A 19,022-nucleotide genomic window follows, 5' to 3' on the forward strand; every position below is an offset into this window, starting at 1 on the left:
CTCTATTAAATTATGCTTAATAATACTTTGGTTGGTATGAAGCTACCTTCTGTTAATAAACTACAAGTGTGCTGGGTACAGTTACCTGAACAAAATAAATAGTGGTGGTAATGGTTTAGTCGTGTCTGATTCTTGCATTCTCAGAGTGGGTCAGCCCACCAGACTCCTCTGTCCATGGGATTTCCCAAACAAGAATACTAAAGTGGGTTGCTATTTCCTTCTTCAGGGGATCTTCCCCACCCAGGGATCAAACCTGGGTCTCCTGCATTGCGGGCAGATTCTTTACCAACTGAGCCACCTGGGAAGCCCTGGTGTCTTAAAATAAGTACTAAATATTAAATGATATAGATATATTATGTATAATATGTCTAAACTGTGTAATCAATAAGGCGTCACTGGCTTTGGAGAAGGTCTTTGCAAAAATGAATAAATTATTAGACTACTTGCTGTTTATTGACTTGTTCTTGGTTTTAATTTGCAGTACTTTGGTGCAGTCTCAAAAACCCAATGATCTGTTTGTTTCCAAGGCAAGGCGTTCAACAACAACAGTAATCCAAGTCTATGCCCCAACCACTAATGTTGATGAAGCCAAAGTTGAATAGTTCTACAAAGACCTACAAGACTTTCTAGAACTAACACCAAGCAGGCATGAAAGAAAAATTGCCATGTCTTGAAAGAGTTTACAGTGTAGTGAAGTGACACAGATAATTAGAACTCAGCATAGAAGATTGGACGTGGGGAAGATTTGGACAATTATGGTGTTAGCAGAGGCAAAGGAGATCAGAAACCTTTCTAAGGAATTCTAGAAAGGCTTACAGAGCAGGTGCTACTTCATCTGAGATTTGAGGGTTAAATAGCAGATGGATAAAAGGTATAATTAGCAGAATGAAGAGGCTGAGTAGACAGAAGGGACTGGTGAAAGCCTGATATACCAGGGGAAGTGCTCTGGTATGGATAAGGTGTAATTAGTGTTGGGGGGGTGGGCGTGGGGAGACGTGGAGGGGTAACCGATGCTGTTGTGCCCAGGGCCACCTCCTTTTGGCCCTCCCCTGCTACAGATACAACCATTGGACAGTTTCTCCCCCAAACACCAGTGGTATCTTTGAGTTTGTCAGCCTTATGCCTTTCCAGTTCCTGGGAACTGGCTCAGCCTAGAAGAAGGGATTGGGTGGGATTTAATGCTCCTGAGGCAGCCACACCCTCAACCAATATGGCGGAAAGAGTGGAAGGCAAATGTGCATCTCCTCCTGTCTCCTAGAGGGACACTCCGTCTGTGACCGGCTCACCAACAAGCTCTTTATTGGCTTTCCTTTCCTGTCACACTGTCTTTCACCTGAATTCAAACTCCCAGTTCCCCTGTCTTTATCTCAGGCTTTGCTTCTGGGGGAACTCAAACTGAAGCGAGGGCACAGCATGGGAAGCTTTGTAACTTCAGCTGAACTCTTAGATTTTATCCTGTGGCTGATGGGAAGCCATAGAGCTGGGGAATGGTGTGATTAGCCCTGTGTGCCATGAAGAACACGGACTGTGGACAGGAGGGGCCGTCTGGGGACCTCTATAAAGAGGACCTAAGGAGCGGACAGCAAGAAAAGAATGCTCACTCTGGGGCAGAGTCCATGGAGGTGGAAAGAATTAAGAGGAATTAGTTTAACCAGCATTTAAAAAGTCAAGCCTTTTTTTCTTAGAGTGATTGTATAAAAATATTACAGGATTTTAAGTGAAAATGATACAATTCTACCTACAACCGTAAAGAAATGGTTTGTGGTAGTTTCTCTTATATGGGCAAGAGACCAAGTCCAGTTTTCATCTATGCTACTGTCAGACATTTGAAGAGTTTGCTGGCCTTTTGTAAAGTGTGATTAGATTTTTTTTAAAAAAGTATTGCTTGTCTTATGAATATCATTTATTGAAAAACCTGCAATGTGCCTAAGTTCAGGACTTCAACACTGTAAAATAATGCAAATAATTAACCCTGATTCTCTTTCTGATTTTGGAAAAAGAGAACTATCATTTAATTTTCTAGAAAAGTTTTAATTTAACACCTTTCCAGTGTGCATATCCTTGTTTGTGTGCCTGTGTTTGTCAATCTTTCACACAATATGTAACATTTTACATATTTACATTTTACATTTTACATTTCACACAATATGTAACACATTCACTCTATTTTTATGATTTTGCATTTTAAATCTTTAAAAAATTTTTATTGAAATATATTTGATTTACATATTCTATTAGTTTCAGGTGTCCAGCAAAGTGATTCCATTTTATATATATTCTTTTCTAGATTCTCCTCCCTTATAGGTTATTATAAGATATTAAATATAGTCCCTTGTTCTACACAGTAGGTACTTGTTGATTATCTATTATATATATATATATATATAAGTATATGTGTATATTTTAATCCTGAACTCTTAATTTATCCCTCCCTGCCCTTCTTCTTTGGTAACCATAAGCTTGTTTTCTATGTCTCTGAGTCTATTTCTGTTTTTTAAATAAGTTCACTTGTACCATATTTTAAGATTCCATGTATAATATACTTTAAATCTTTTTCTTTTCTTTTTTTTTTTTTTTTTTTTTACTTACTATCTATAGTCTCCTATGTACAGAAATCATCTTACTCGAGAATAGTTTCAGAGTTTGAGAGATTTACATACCTTTTTTGAAGTTGACCGCAGAAAAATAATTCTTGATTTTTGTAACATTAATTTAGCTGATTTTTTCCAAATGAGCAAGACCATATCTCAGCAAATGAAAGCTGTTAATGAGGAGAATCAGGCATCTTCTAAGTGAATTTCAGATATAAGATTTAACCTGCAGGCGTGCATGCTTAGTCCTTCAGTTGTTTCTGACTCTTTGTGACCACATTGACTGTAGCCCACCAGGCTCCTCTGTCCATGGAATTCTCTAGGCAAGAATACTGGAGTGGGTTGCCATTCCCTTCTCCAGAGGATCTTCCTGACCCAGGGATTGAACTCAGGTCTCCTGCACTGCAGGCAGCTTCTTTACCATCTGAGCCACCAGGGGCCCATGATTTAACCTAGGAGACCAGAAACCAAAAGATTTTGAGCTGTGACATTTGAAGCACATCCAGATTACATTAATTTCTTCATCAATTCCAGCATGCTATCATTCCCCCCCTTTTGTAACATGCAGTTTTCTTTTCCAGATGATAAAAAAAGTGCTTTAGTCAATAAAATATAATGAGGCTAATTATGATAACTTGGGATGCAGTAAGATATGTCTTTTCAATGTAATTTCATATTTTTCATGTTTTGAATATCTGCTGACAGATAGTACACTGCAAACTGGTGCAGTGTTGCCTAATGATGGTTTATTCTACATGTGAGTTGTTTAAAATCTGGATTTACTTGGTATAGATTGTGGAAAACCACACCGGGAAATGAGGATGAATCCTAAAGCGATTACAGCCCCACAGATGTTCGGTCGGCTTGATGTGGCGACGAATGATTGGACCGATGGGATATTTTCTACTCTTTGGAGGAAAACATTGAGGGCTAAGAAAGGTAGGAGATGAATTACAAGTGTGATGTTTTGTTTATTTTAAAATTTTTACTGGAGTAAAGTTGGTTTACAATTTTGTGTGTTTCAGGTGTACTGCAAAGCAAATCATCATACATGTATCAGTCTTTTTTAAAAAATTCTTTTTCATACAGGTCATTACAGAGTATTGAGTAGAGTTCCCTGTGCTATACAGTAGGTTTTCCTCAGTTATCTATTTTATATATAGTAGTGTGTATGTCAGCTCCTTATCTCTCCTTATCTCTGGTAACCAGAAGTTTGTTTTCCACATCCATGACTCTAAAGAGAGTATTAGTATATATGTTTTTTGGTAGCACCACACAGTATGCAAGATCTTAGTTCTCCCACCAAGGATTGAACCTGTATCCCCTGAGGTGAAAGCATGGAGTTATAGCCACTGGACCACCATAGTCCCTGAATTACAGCTATAATTTTTGACACGTGCTTCTAAATAAAAACCTTGGCAGTGATTTAAAATTAGTAGGGGACTTCCTGGTAGTTCAGTGGCTAAGAATCCATCTTCCAATGCAGGAAATGCAAGTTCGATCCCTGGTTGGGGAACTAAAATCCCACACACTGCAGGGAAATTGAGCTTGTGGGCCATAACTAAAACCTGATGCAGCCAAATACATAAATATTAAAAAAATAAAATTAGTAAAACTGTATTTTCTGTATAATATCTTATCCAAGACCAAGAAGTCATAAATCAGTATGATATTTGTGAATGTTGAAACACAGAAACACAGATTGATGAATGACTGATCAATGTATTTAAAATACCCACCTCCTCCCTTTTTTTGGTTACAAAAGGAATTTTCCTTTTGAAAAAATATTTCTATATTCCTGTGATATCTTAGAGTGAAATAGCAAAAGCTGTCAAGGAAACTTGATTATATTAAATCAAGTGATTTCACCATAACTATTTTAAAAATGGTGCTCATCTCAGTATGGCCTATCTTTAGAAACCGATTCTCCTATAAAATTGTAGGTGGAAATGGGCTTCTTAGGAAAGAAGATTGTATTAGAAAGAAAGTTTTTGATCATACTTTATTCTCTTTAGATGACATGTGTGTTTGGCTTTAGTTTAAACCAATTCCTTAAAGGCTAGTGGTTCACTCTGAATATTCTCTTACTTAGGGACCCTGCAAACTGAGCCCAGTGGTCCAAGAATATAAGTTCAGATGGAGGAGGTGACGGTCAGTTCTCCTCTCACTCCTGAAAGAGTAGGAGAAAGCACTGTGAAAGCAATCTCAGGGACACAGGAGGATACAGGAGCAGGGCAGAGACATTTGGGCTCACTTCACAAGTCCATGCCTTGGGAAACAGCGTTCTGTGGAAAAACATTTAAGGTGGCACCACGGATCTTCTCTTTGAGGGAATGTGGCTGATCAATCTAACACCAATGGCGAAAGAGAAAAGAAAATGTTGTATTTCTAGTGTGCTTATATTAGAAACTGCTGCTGTTTTATGGGAGTTAAACACACTTTTGTTTCTGACTTATTCTAGTAATCCTGTGTCACACAGATCCAGTGAGCAAATGTTAACTCAGAGAATAGGCCCTCAGAGAGGTGTTTTTTTTTAACTCTTTAAAAAAAAGCAACACATGCTTATACATTCACAGGGACTCTGGCCATCAGATCACCCTTTTCCTTAAACTGCTAGTTGAATGAGCATAATTAGGATTTTCTAAGCATTTCATTTGATGTAGAGTACTGCACAGTTATTACAGATAAAAATTAGAACTACAAACTTGGTCATGGTGCTGGTTTGTAAGAGAGACCTAGTGGTTAAGAAATTAAGAGCAACTGTGAAACCGAATACCTAAATTTACAAGGGCATTTCTGTTGGGTGTTCTGCAGATGCTGCTGTCTTTACCTTCAAATATCTCCTGACCTGACGTTTGTTAGTCTTTGTGCCCAGTGTCCCTCGGAAAGTGCTCTGCTGGGGACACTCATGACCTCCACCTTGTCACATACAGGCTGTCGCTTCTCAGTCTAGCCCTGCTCTTGTCAGTGTCTGGCACAGCTGACCACTCCTTCAAACTCTTCCACTGCATGACATCATGGACACCTTCCTCTTCACTTCTCCTTCACTGAGAGGTCAGCCAGCGGGAGGAACCAGAAGAGGAGATCCTGGTTCAGACCCAGAAGTCTGAACATTTAAGTGCTTCTGTTCTCAGACTTCTTAGCTGTTCACTTATGATCTGGATGAAACTTACCCAGTTCTCGGCTCTCAATGCCATTTCTAAGCTGATCTCTACATTTTAATCTCTAGTCTTTGAATTCCCAACTCAACAGCTCTATGGGCTGTCTTGCTGAACATCTCAAACTCAGCCTGTGCAAACCAGAATGGATTCTTGGAGCTCTGCCTGTGTCACTCACATCCCTTTCTGCCTTCTCGTCTTCTTTCTAATCAGGTTTGACTTCCTGTTGTTCCTGGAGCATGATCACCTTAAGTGTGTACCCACTTCAGGACCTTTGCAACTACTATTGCCTGAAAAATCCTAGTTCCACATCTCTTCATCACTTCATTCTGCTCCAAAAATATTTCATGGACCACCTTATCTAAAATGCCCCACCTTCTTATCCTGCTGAATTTTTCTTACATATTTCTTTGCATATTGCTTTGTCATCTCTACCCCTTTGCAAGCAACCTCTGTGAAGGGCAGGATGTTGTCTTTTTTATCACCCTATCCCAAGAACAATGCTGATACAGAGAAGGTGCTCAAGGAATATCTGTTCAGGGTACAAATGACTTTTTGCTTTGATTGTGGGCTTTAAACAACTGCAACGTAAAGAACTGGAAGACTTCTATGCAAAGAAATAAAATCATTTAGGTCAAAGGAGAATGTGAGGGTGGGATATTTCAAAAGAACAGCATGTATACTATCTATGGTGAAACAGATCACCAGCCCAGGTGGGATGCATGAGACAAGTGCTCAGGCCTGGTGCACTGGGAAGACCCAGAGGAATCGGGTGGAGAGGGAGGTGGGAGCGGGGATCGGGATGGGGAATACGTGTAAATCTATGGCTTATTCATATCAATGTATGACAAAACCCACTGAAATGTTGTGAAGTAATTAGCCTCCAACTAATAAAAAAAAATTAATGAAAATTGCATTGTTATAATATTTCTTCAAGCATAGTAGTTATGTATATATGCATATATGTGTCTGTATGTTCTTTCCCTTGCCCTTGGTGGGATGTTTTAGGGGAGCATATCTGGATAGTTCTTGATGGTCCAGTAGATGCCATCTGGATTGAAAACCTGAATTCCGTTTTGGATGATAACAAAACACTAACCCTTGCCAACGGTGATCGGATTCCCATGGCTCCAAACTGCAAGATTGTTTTTGAACCTCATAACATTGACAACGCTTCGCCTGCTACCGTCTCAAGAAATGGGATGGTTTTCATGAGTTCTTCTATCCTTGACTGGAGCCCTATTCTTGAGGTAGGATTGGAATCATTTTTGGTATAATTAAAGAGGGAAATAGGTCCTTGAGCCTTCCTTTAGAGTGTGCACTGATTTTCCTGCAGACTTCCTGGTGTAATTGCATTTTAATGCTGATGTTTGTGGGAGATCCTTGAATGCTCTTGCGACCTTCAGCCCTGGTTGTCCCTTAAAGATTTCTTCAGTGCTCAGGGTTCTTCAGTTCGGGTTGAGGAATCATTGCAAGGCCTAGGTGAATCAATAATCCTACATACTGTAAATGAATAAGGAAAATTTAAGCAACCATCTTAGAATATTAACTTGAAGGAGATAATTTATTAAAATTGCATATAAAGAATTTTTATGAGATTCAATAGTAATAATGTTAGTTTTAAGTTTGCACCTGGAAATAATATTTCAGATAATCTCTGTTTAATTCCTCATAAGGTATATTATTTTATTACTACCAGTATATGTTAGAGTATATCGATTATGGTAAGAGTGTAATTGAATGCTTTGCATACTCACATACTTTACTAAATAAATACCATAATGTAAGGGAGACTGCTTATTAGATGAGCTGTCAGTACAATCTTTTTTGACACTATTGGTCAAATTATTATTTTCACTTGAATAAGTTTTTTGGAGATAATTTTGATTAAAAACTTATGAATACATATTTCAAATTAGGGAGTTGTAAAGAAAAATGATTCTGATGTACAGTTGGATATGTCACTAAAAATGCTTCTGAAAATTTCAGATTTCACAATTAAATTATCCACCCTTCAAGGAGAATTCAGAACAAGAGTTCTCAACTCTGGCTTTCCAAGAATAATCACCAATGGCATTTCTTTAAAATACAGATAACTGTGTCACACCTCAATCTATCAAACCGGAATCTCTGGGGAGAGAGGTGTTCTAAATGTTTTTTAAAAAATACCACAGTGGAGTCAGGCTTGGTAACCAGGGATACAGCAAGCTCCAAGTGAAAATGAATTTGTGATTTTCCCCCAAATACTTCAAATTTACAACGGCATTTAGAAAACATTTTTACACTGTTAGCTAATGAATATTTACAGTTTGCTATTTATGAAATAAGTTTCTATTGTATTCTGTCCACGTTGAGGGCGAATAAGACCTTTATATCAATTTGTAAGCTAATTTGCTTACAAATGGTTAGCAAGAAGCAGGACTCATAAAAATCTGACTGGAAATGTTCAGAGGAGGGCAGGGCGGCTCTGCGAGAGTCACTGAAGGGCTGAAAATGGAGAAGTTGTGTTCATGAGACTCCATGAACCTCTGTGAGTCACGCTGGTTACTTGGCCCTGTGTATGATATTTTCTGCTTCCATCAACTTGGAAGTGCTATGTTTTGTTTTTGTCATTGTGCAATCATGTTGAATTCATGAAATTATGGATAACTGAGAATCACCGTTTTATTGCTTCTGTTCAGAGTCTCTAAGAATGACCTGGTTTCTTGATGCCAAGGGAAATTTCCTCATCTGAAGAAAATATTGTTATGTGTTAAGTGGTATTTTGTTATGAATCACATGCAATTTCCTAATACTGGCTTTCCCAAATGACTAAATTCTCCATTTTCCTGAGTATTCCTTGATATTTTTTCTACATTGGTTATTAATTAGATTAGAAGAAGTAAAATTGTGATATATCTTTGTCTCCCATTTTGAATAATCCCAGAATGGCTTTCCTTTATCTTTTATTCCTTTCTTTTTCTAAATTATTTCCATGTATATGCTTCCTCATTTTCTCTGAGCATATTTTAACCAAAAGCCTAAGACTTTTCCCTTTATTTTGACTTCAAGACCTGAGCTTAGGTGTAGTGTAGTTGAACTTACAGATACTAGAATCAGACTCTGGGACCATTTTTTTCCAAATGACTTGGACTTACCAGGTGGCTCATTGGTAAAGAATCCACCTGCAACACAGTGGGTTTGATCCCTGGGTTGGGGATGGCCTTGAAACCTATAAGCTATGGGATCCTGGGCACGTTACTTAAACTTCTTGGGCCTTAGTTTCCTTATCTGTAGAAGGATAATAACCATCCCTATCTCATAGAATTGTTTTGACATTAAATGAGGTCACACATGAAAGAATTTATATCAAGGCCTGGTGCATTACAAGTGCAATATAATCATTAGGTATTATTATTGTTAACTGATATTAAAAAACTCTTGTACCTCAACTGGATCGTTTTTCTGGTGTGCTAATAAATTTAATGAATGCATTCATCTGAACACTAACAGGCTTTTCTTAAAAAACGTTCGCCTCAAGAAGCTGAAATTCTTCGTCAGCTGTACACCAAGTCGTTTCCAGACCTGTATCGCTTCAGTATTCAGAGCTTAGAGCATCAGATGGAGATGCTGGAGGCCTTTGTGGTCCTGCAAAGCCTCAACATGCTCCAGGGCCTCATCCCTCCCAAGGTAAATCCCTCAATTTTCTAGAAATTTCTCCCTTGCTAGCTGAGCCACACTTTGCAGAGTGCAAGAATTGAAATTGATTCTTAGAGCCATAGTGGGAGGGGAAGGTTTCAATCATGGACTTCACATATTAATGCTGTGTGTGTGTGTTTTCATTTCTTTTTTTTTTTTAAACAAAGCAAGCCACAGTTTGTATTGATCACTTAGGGGCAGGTTCACAGTCATCTCAAAGAATTCTAAATTTATTTCAGAAACTTGCTTTATATTCCCAGACCTCAGTTCTGAATTTGTTCTCCGGTTTTATTCATCTTTTCCTCGTTTTTTTCTTTTTTTTTTGGGGGGGGGGAGCTGTTATCCCTTTTAGATCTTTACTTAAATTTTCATTGAGATATCAAAGCCAAGTCTTGGTTTGAGAATGAAGTAATTAAAAGGAAAGTTTCTTGCGTGCGCAGGAGCAAGGCGGGGAGGTCACGGCGGAGCACCTGGAAAGACTGTACATCTTCTCGCTGATGTGGAGCGTGGGGGCGGTGCTGGAACCCGACGGCCGGCGCCGCGTGGAGCACTGGCTGCGCTCCCGGGAGATGCTGGCCCTGGACCTGCCGCCCCTCGCGGGGCCTGACGACTCCATGTTTGACTATTACGTTGGCTCGGATGGTGAGTCCTGGGCTTCTATCCGTCCATCACATGTGGGGCCTTTCCCCTCCCCGCCCCCCGCCCCAAATGTCTAATGTTTACCTTCTAGCTCTCTACCTACCTATTTATCGGTCTGTATTTCCAAATGGTAATCAAAACTGTTTGCTGTAAAATTGAAATGGAAATGTTCATGTGTGTTTGGAAAGAAAGCCCATGATTTCTTTTTCATATATTTATTTCAGTTGGGTTCCAGATGCACATTTTCTTGTTGCTAAATATATTGTGTGTTGAACTTTTAATGAGTTAAAAACAAATTAAAAAAATCCCCAAATCAGATGCATTTCAGCTATTCATTTGATGTAATCAGCAACTTTTGTAAAAATTACAAAGTGTGAAGTATATTTTTATCAAATAGGTGTGAATATTCATAAATATACATTGTTTATTTATGTGCCTACATATTTATAAAGTACGTATATACACATATATGTACTACATTTATATGCAATATTTTATATGGCATCCTAGAATGTTTTATTTTGGTTTTACAGTTAGAAAAGTATGTAATGAAAAATGATTTTAGATACATACTGCTATCACTGTCCTGATTTTTACACACACTTTATGTTATTAAAAACCTCTTGAGCATCCATTGGATACCAAAGAGGGATATCAAACCAGTCAATCCTAAAGGAAATCAGTCATGAGCACTCACTGAAAGAACTGATGCTGAAGCTCCAATACTTTGGCCACCTGATGCAAAGAGCTGACTCATTGGAAAAGACCCCGAAACATCCCCAACAGGGAAGGATTGAAGGCAGGAGGAGAAGGGGACGACAGAGGATGAGATGGCTAAATGGCATCACCGACTTGATGGACATGAGTTTGGGCAAGCTCCGGAAGATGGTGATGGACAGGGAAGCCTGGCGTGCTGCAGTCCATGGGGTTGAAGAGTCAGACACGACTTATTAACTGAACAGCAAGAACATATTTAAAAAGAAAATTCCAAGATAATTCTTACTATTCCCACTTTTGAATAGCTACTTTAGGGTTTTTGACTCAGTTGAACACATACTTAAATACTTAGATGTCTGAATGTAATGATTTTTATTTTTTGAGGGGCTTTTGGAAGATGGCTTCATGAGATGTCAAAAATGTCTGCTCTTTATAATTAGGAATTAAATTATTAATAGGAATATGAAGATGTAAATGTTCTCTGTTCACCTCAGGCAAATGGATGCACTGGAACACGTGTACTGAGGAATATGTCTATCCATCTAACACCACCCCAGAATATGGCTCCATCCTGGTGCCAAATGTTGACAACGTGAGAACCGACTTCCTAATTAAAACCATTGCTAAACAGGGCAAGGTATGGCACTTTCGGTTTTATTTAAAATGACACATTGAGAAATGTCACTTGAAAACATGGAGCATCTTGCATTCATTTTAGAGTGCTTTGTATCGCTGTTTACAATAAATAAAAATATTACCCAAATTAGTATACTACTTCTTTTATTATTTCTCAATAACAATATTAGGGACTTTCCAGGTGACTCAGTGGTAAGGAAGTCACCTGCCAATGCAGGAGATGCAAGAGACTTGTGTTGGATCCCTGAGATGGAAGATCCCCTGGAGAAGGAAATGGCAACCTACTCCCATATTCTTGCCTGGAAAATTCCATGGACAGAGGAGCCCGGTGGGCTACAGTCCATGGGGTTGCAAAGAGTCGGAGATGACTGAGCATGCATGCAACAATATTAGAGTTGAATAGCTTTAATTCATAATTAATTTTTTTCTCATATATATATATATATATATATAGAGAGAGAGAGAGAGAGAGAGAGAATGTGAGTTTTGACTTGTTTCTCCAAAGAGAAATCCTTCTCTTTTAGTTTTTGTAGTATTTTGCCAGGGCTGCCGTAACAAAACACCACAGCCGTGGAGGCTTAATCAGCGCACATTTGTTTCTGCACAGTTCTGGAGGCTTGAAGTTCAGGATGAAGGTGTTGGCTGGTTTTTTCTGGGGGCCTCTCTCTCCTTGGCTTCTGGGTGGCTGTCTTCTCACTGTGTCCTCCCGCGGTCTCTGTGTGTGCATGTCTGTTGCTTCTCTGTGCCTCACAATGTCTGCTTCCTCTAAGGGTACCCTTTAGACTGAACAAGAGCCCACCTTAATGGCCTCATTTTAGCATAATCATCTTTTTCAAGACCCTATCTCCAGACACAGTCACCTTCTGAGGTACTGGGAGTTAGGGCATCCTCATATCCACAGTTGAGCCCATGACAATCATCTTATTGTATTTCTTTTATTTCTTTCTCAACTTCTGTGGTAGGCTGTGCTGTTAATTGGTGAACAAGGAACAGCCAAGACAGTCATAATCAAAGGATTTATGTCAAAATATGATCCTGAAGGCCACGTGATCAAGAGTCTGAACTTTTCTTCTGCAACCACCCCACTGATGTTTCAGGTACTGGCTCTTGGGTGCTGCTAACTGAGCCCAGGTTTGTGATGAGCTTTGGAGGCTTAAATCTCACGACTGTTCTGATGTACCCACTGAACTTCACCTGCAGTTTCATAGCCATTGTGAATCCTCTACTATGTCTTCCAGTATCTCTATTATTCAGATGGAAGAGTTGCTGTGACCCCTTAGTTTTGATAATTCACTAGAATGACTCTCAGAATTCAGGAAAATGCTATGCTTATCATTGTGGTTTTATTATAAAAGATATGAATTGGGATCTGACAAAAGAAGAGATGCATAGGGAAAGGTTTGGGAGGGTCTCAAATGTGAACCTTCTTTGTCACAGGATGTATTTACTCTCCAGGCATCATCAACTGGCTGCGTGATTGAAGTCAATCTCCAAGCCCCTTCCCCCTGGGAGATCAGCTGGTATCACATGGTTTAAAGCCCTAACACTCTAATCCTATGGTTAGTCTTTCTGGCATAAGTGGTCTGAAAGACCCACCATGAATAACAAAGGCATCCTTTTTATTCAGGAAATTGCACGAATTTAGACTCCCACCCAAGGACCAGGACAAAGGCTAGCCACATTCCTTAGTATATGGCAAGGAATTGGCACATATTTTTACCAGTAACTCTTGGCAGTATTGGGGCTTCCCAGGTGGCACTAGTGTTAAAGAATCCACCTACCAATGTGGGAGACTCAAGAGACACAGGTTCAATCCCTGGGTCGGAAAGATCCCCTGGGGACGGAAATGGCAACCTACTCCAGTATTCTTGCCTGGGAAATTGCATGGACAGCGGAGTCTGGTGGGCTACAAAGTCCATGGGGTCACACTGAGTCAGACATGACTGAGCTGGTATCTTTCTTGGTAATATTTACCCCTCTCAGGTGGTAAAGACCTGTGTTTTATATCTCTATAACTTGGACTGCAAGGAGATCCAACCAGTCCATCCTAAATGAGATCAGTCCTGGGTGTTTATTGGAGGGACTGATGCTGAAGCTGAAACTCCAATACTTTGGCCATCTCATGCGAAGTGTTGACTCATTGAAAAAGACCCTGATGCTGGGAGGGATTGGGGGCAGGAGGAGAAGGGGACGACAGAGCGTGAGATGGCTGGATGGCATCACCGCCTCGATGGACATGAGTTTGAGTAAACTCTGGGAGTTGGTGATGGACAAGGAGGCCTGGTATGCTGCGATTCATGGGGGTCGCAGAGTCGGACATGACTGAGCAACTGAACTGAACTGAACATGAAATACTTATTCATTTCCTGGAAAAAGGCAATCTAGAAAACATCCTGTTTATCAATATAAAATTCATAAACCATGTAATAAATTTCTAGAAGCAGTACCATATTGAGGTATAATTATCAGAAGAATAATAAAGCAGATTTTCAAAGCATTAGCATCTATTCTCTAGGAGTTCCATTGTTGGATTTACAGCTAATAACCTTTAACCCAGATCCTTCCTACCCTTCAGTAAGAAGGGGGTCTCAGCGCTTCACTGTTTATTTTTCTGTTCAGAGGCATCACGGGATCATCTGCTCTGTTTAGTGCCTGTTTTGACTGCTAAGCATCAGGGCTTTCTAGTAAGCTAGACTCATTGGTTTTAGAAAGCTTTCAATGAGCCCAACTGCTGTAATTAACTTTCTCGTGATAGTTTTCAGCCATTCATGCTAAACAAGGGGTGATGGAGCTGAGCATTTGTCTCTCATTTACTTGGTTCCAAACCAAATTGAAATTGTAGATGAGAAAATAGATATTGTTCATCCCTCTCGTGTTACCACGATGGCACATACATCAGGGACGCATGTCTGTTGCTGGACAGATTGTTTTCATCTGAGCTTCCTTTGTTTTTACCATAGTATCACTTTCACATGTTTTATCAGTAGGAGGACAGACTCTATGTCCTGTTTTTGCCACGGATTGTCCAGTTAACTTCTGTTGTCTCAGATAAATAATGAATAGCATCTGCCTCACTAACCAAAGTATGAAGTTTGAACAAAAATTACGTGGTCACCGTATTTTTAGCTAAGGAATTCAGTTAGTCTTTTAAGAGAGATGATTCTTTTTTTTCCCCCTCAATAGATATTATTTTTTTCTTATTTTTGAAAGCAGTTCACACATATCTTTAAAAATGTGAATAATACAGAAAATAAGAAAGTGAAAATTTCTTGACAGAATTTCTGAAAAGATTTGTTCCTTTAAAAAATAATCTTAAAGTGTTTTGAATGCAGCAACCATCTTACAAATGCTGACATAGCATTAAGTTTTGGTTTTTAAAAATGAGAATTGTAGGGCTTCTGGTGCTTCAGTGGTTAGGAGTGTGCCTTGCTATGCAGGGAAAAGTGAAAGTGAAAGTTGCTCAGTTGTGTCTGACTCTTTGCAACCCCATGGACTATATAGTCCATGGAATTTTCCAGGCCAGAACACTGGAGTGGGTTGCCATTCCCTTCTCCAGGGGACCTTCCCAACCCAGGGATCAAACCCAGGTCTCCCACATTGTGGGTGGATTCTTTACCAGCTGAGTCACCATGCAGGGGAATCCCTGGTCTGGGAAGACCCCACATGTTGCTTAGAAAGGCTTTCCTCAACTCCATGCCTAAGTCTGTGGATGACTAACCGTCTGGTTTTTATGTCTAACATGGCACTATCCAACTGGGGTTCACCCAAGCATTCCACGAGTGTGTGAGCTGGACAGACTACAAGGTCAGAATCTTTGTTTTGGTGCCACTGATGGCTTAAGGTGATGTCATCATGACTATCATTCTGCTATTTCAGAGTCAAGTTGTTGTCTATTCTTAGAGAACAGCATACAGCCCATAGTCCAGGCCCTTGCTAGAGATTTCAACTTTTACCAATAAGCCGGGTTGATAGAAGTGATTTTTATGGGTGATCATCCATCTAAGTCAATACTTCACAAACTATGTTTGGCTAATACTAATCTTGGGGTTTTCCTGGGCACTCACTGGTAAAGAATTCACCTGCTAATGCAGGAGATTCAGGTTTGATCCCTGGGTCAGGAAGATCCCCCAGAGAAGGAAACGGCAACCCACTCCAGTATTCTTGCCTGGGAAATACCATGGACAGAGGAGCCTGGCGGGCTACAGTCCGTGGGGTCGCACAAAATCAGACACGGCTTAGAGACTAGACAACAGCAATACTAATTCTGAGAGGTGTGTTTTTTTTTTTTTTTTTTTTTGGCACATGAATGGCTACTTTAGGGATGTAAATAAGAATCTCTTAATGGGCACTGTAAATAAGTCTGAGAGGAGCGTTATTTTATGGTATGTGTTTTTTTGGTTAACTGAATATGAATGAATGAAGACCATGATGGGCAGGAACAAAGACTGAAAAGGAGTGTTTAGAAATGAGTCTAGAGAAGTGAGCAGGGAGCATCATGGTGTTCCTCGTAAGCCACTATTAAGGAATCATGGGGATACTGAGCAGGATTAAATCACCACTTAGAAAGTTCATTCTGGCTGCTGATGGGAGAGATAGGGCTGTATTCAGAGAGACTCGAGAGGAGGAGGTTATAGGATGCATTCAAACTGGGGCTGAGAAGCAGAACGGACAGGACTTGTTTTTGGTTGAGTGGATATTGTTGGAGGAGAGGGATAAGAGAGAGAGGAAAGTTAAAGATGACTCCTGAGTTTCTTGTCTTTATTGAGCTATGTTTCAAATATTTACTGATAAATATGTCATACCAGACACCTTTCTAGACACCAAGGAGGCAGTGATGAATAAGATAAATAAGGTGCCTGCCCTTCTTGTATTTTAGTGGGTGAGACAGACAATATTCAATTAAGTGAATTTACCCATTTGATTTTATTAACGGGACAGGGCTTTTTTTATCACCAGAAGGATGGATGAAGTGGGACAGTAGTTTAAGGAGACCAGGAATTAGGTGGATGGCACAATATTGCTAATATGTTCAGTAACTGATTTCTTTGGAGAGACAGCAGTTCAGTTCAGTTCAGTCGCTCAGTCGTGTCTGACTCTTTGCGACCCCATGAATCGCAGCACGCCAGGCCTCCCTGTCCATCACCAGCTCCCAGAGTTTACTCAAACTCATGCCTATCGAGTCGGTGATGCCATCCAGCCATCTCATCCTCTGTCGTCCTCTTCTCTTCCTGCCCCCAATCCCTCCAAGCATCAGAGTCTTTTCCAATGAGTCAACTCTTCGCATGAGGTGGCCAAAGTACTGGAGTTTCAGCTTCAGCATCAGTCCTTCCAATGAATACCCAGGACTGATCTCCTTCAGGATGGGCTGGTTGGATCTCCTTGCAGTCCAAGGGACTCTCAAGAGTCTTCTCCAACACCACAGTTCAAAAGCATCAATTTTTCGGTGCTCAGCTTTCTTCACAGTCCAACTCTTACATCCATACATGACCACTGGAAAAACCATAGCCTTGACCAGATGGACCTTTGTTGGCAAAGTAATGTCTCTGCTTTTTTTTTTTTTATTTTTTTTTTATTCTTTGAATCAGCCATGGATTTACATGTATTCCCAATCCCGATCCCCACTCCCACCTCCCTCTCCACCCGATTCCTCTGGGTCTTCCCAGTGCACCAGGCCGGAGCACTTGTCTCGTGCATCCCACCTGGGCTGGTGATCTGTTTCACCATAGATAGTATACATGCTGTTCTTTCGCAACATCCCACCCTCACCTTCTCCCACAGAGTTCAAAAGTCTGTTCTGTATTTCTGTGTCTCTTTTTCTGTTTTGCATATAGGGTTATCGTTATCACCTTTCTAAATTCCATATATATGTGTTAGTATGCTGTAATGTTCTTTATCTTTCTGGCTTACTTCACTCTGTATAATGGGCTCCAGCTTCATCCATCTCATTAGGACTGGTTCAAATGAATTCTTTTTAATGGCTGAGTAATATTCCATGGTATATATGTACCACAGCTTCCTTATCCATTCATCTGCTGATGGGCATCTAGGTTGCTTCCATGTCCTGGCTATTATAAACAGTGCTGCGATGAACATTGGGGTGCACGTGTCTCTTTCAGATCTGGTTTCCTCAGTGTGTATGCCCAGAAGTGGGATTGCTGGGTCATATGGCAGTTCTATTTCCAGTTTTTTAAGAAATCTCCACACTGTTTTCCATAGTGGCTGTACTAGTTTGCATTCCCACCAACAGTGTAAGAGGGTTCCCTTTTCTCCACACCCTCTCCAGCATTTATTGCTTGTAGACTTTTGGATAGCAGCCATCCTGACTGGTGTGTAATGGTACCTCATTGTGGTTTTGATTTGCATTTCTCTAATTATGAGTGATGTTGAGCATCTTTTCATGTGTTTGTTAGCCATCTGTATGTCTTCTTTGGAGAAATGTCTGTTTAGTTCTTTGGCCCATTTTTTGATTGGGTCATTTATTTTTCTGGAATTGAGCTTCAGGAGTTGCTTGTATATTTTTGAGATTAATCCTTTGTCTGTTTCTTCATTTGCTATTATTTTCTCCCAATCTGAGGACAAGGGTGCCCACTCTCACCACTACTATTCAACATAGTGTTGGAAGTTCTGGCCACAGCAATCAGAGCAGAAAAAGAAGTAAAAGGAATCCAGATAGGAAAAGAAGAAGTAAAACTCTCACTGTTTGCAGATGACATGATCCTCTATATAGAAAACCCTAAAGACTCTACCAGAAAATTACTAGAGCTAATCAATGAATATAGTAAAGTTGCAGGATATAAAATTAACACACAGAAATCCCTTGCATTCCTATATACTAACAATGAAAAAACAGAAAGAGAAATTAAGGAAACAATACCATTCACCATTGCAACAAAAAGAATAAAATACTTAGGAGTATACCTACCTAAAGAAACAAAAGACCTATACATAGAAAACTATAAAACACTGATGAAAGAAATCAAAGAGGACACAAACAGATGGAGAAACATACCGTGTTCATGGATTGGAAGAATCAATATTGTCAAAATGGCTATTCTACCCAAAGCAGTCTATAGATTCAATGCAATCCCTATCAAGCTACCAACGGTATTTTTCACAGAACTAGAACAAGTAATTTCACAATTTGTATGGAAATACAAAAAACCTCGAATAGCCAAAGTAATCTTGAGAAAGAAGAATGGAACTGGAGGAATCAACCTGCCTGACTTCAGACTCTACTACAAAGCCACAGTCATCAAGACAGTATGGTACTGGCACAAAGACAGAAATATAGATCAATGGAACAGAATAGAAAGCCCAGAGATAAATCCACGAACCTATGGACACCTTATCTTTGACAAAGGAGGCAAGGATATACAATGGAAAAAAGACAACCTCTTTAACAAGTGGTGCTGGGAAAACTGGTCAACCACTTGTAAAAGAATGAAACTAGAACACTTTCTAACACCATACACAAAAATAAACTCAAAATGGATTAAAGATCTAAATGTAAGACCAGAAACTATAAAACTCCTAGAGGAGAACATAGGCAAAACACTCTCCGACATAAATCACAGCAAGATCCTCTATGACCCACCTCCCAGAA

The 19,022-nt window shown here is 39.8% G+C and overlaps 1 protein-coding gene across 1 annotated transcript in view; it reads left to right on the forward strand.

Annotated features, from left to right (window-relative positions):
* DNAH5 (dynein axonemal heavy chain 5) overlaps positions 1-19,022 on the forward strand; it is a 324,549-nt gene that overhangs the window by 186,444 nt on the left and 119,083 nt on the right. Inside the window, exons 42-47 of the mRNA XM_043887792.1 lie at positions 3,384-3,530; positions 6,758-6,999; positions 9,242-9,418; positions 9,868-10,069; positions 11,278-11,420; positions 12,382-12,516. Coding sequence (XP_043743727.1) covers positions 3,384-3,530; positions 6,758-6,999; positions 9,242-9,418; positions 9,868-10,069; positions 11,278-11,420; positions 12,382-12,516 — 1,046 coding nt within the window. The remainder of the gene's footprint in view (positions 1-3,383; positions 3,531-6,757; positions 7,000-9,241; positions 9,419-9,867; positions 10,070-11,277; positions 11,421-12,381; positions 12,517-19,022) is intronic.

Source organism: Cervus elaphus, chromosome 25 (genome assembly GCF_910594005.1).
Source record: "Cervus elaphus chromosome 25, mCerEla1.1, whole genome shotgun sequence".
In the NCBI taxonomy this organism is placed as follows: domain Eukaryota; kingdom Metazoa; phylum Chordata; class Mammalia; order Artiodactyla; family Cervidae; genus Cervus; species Cervus elaphus.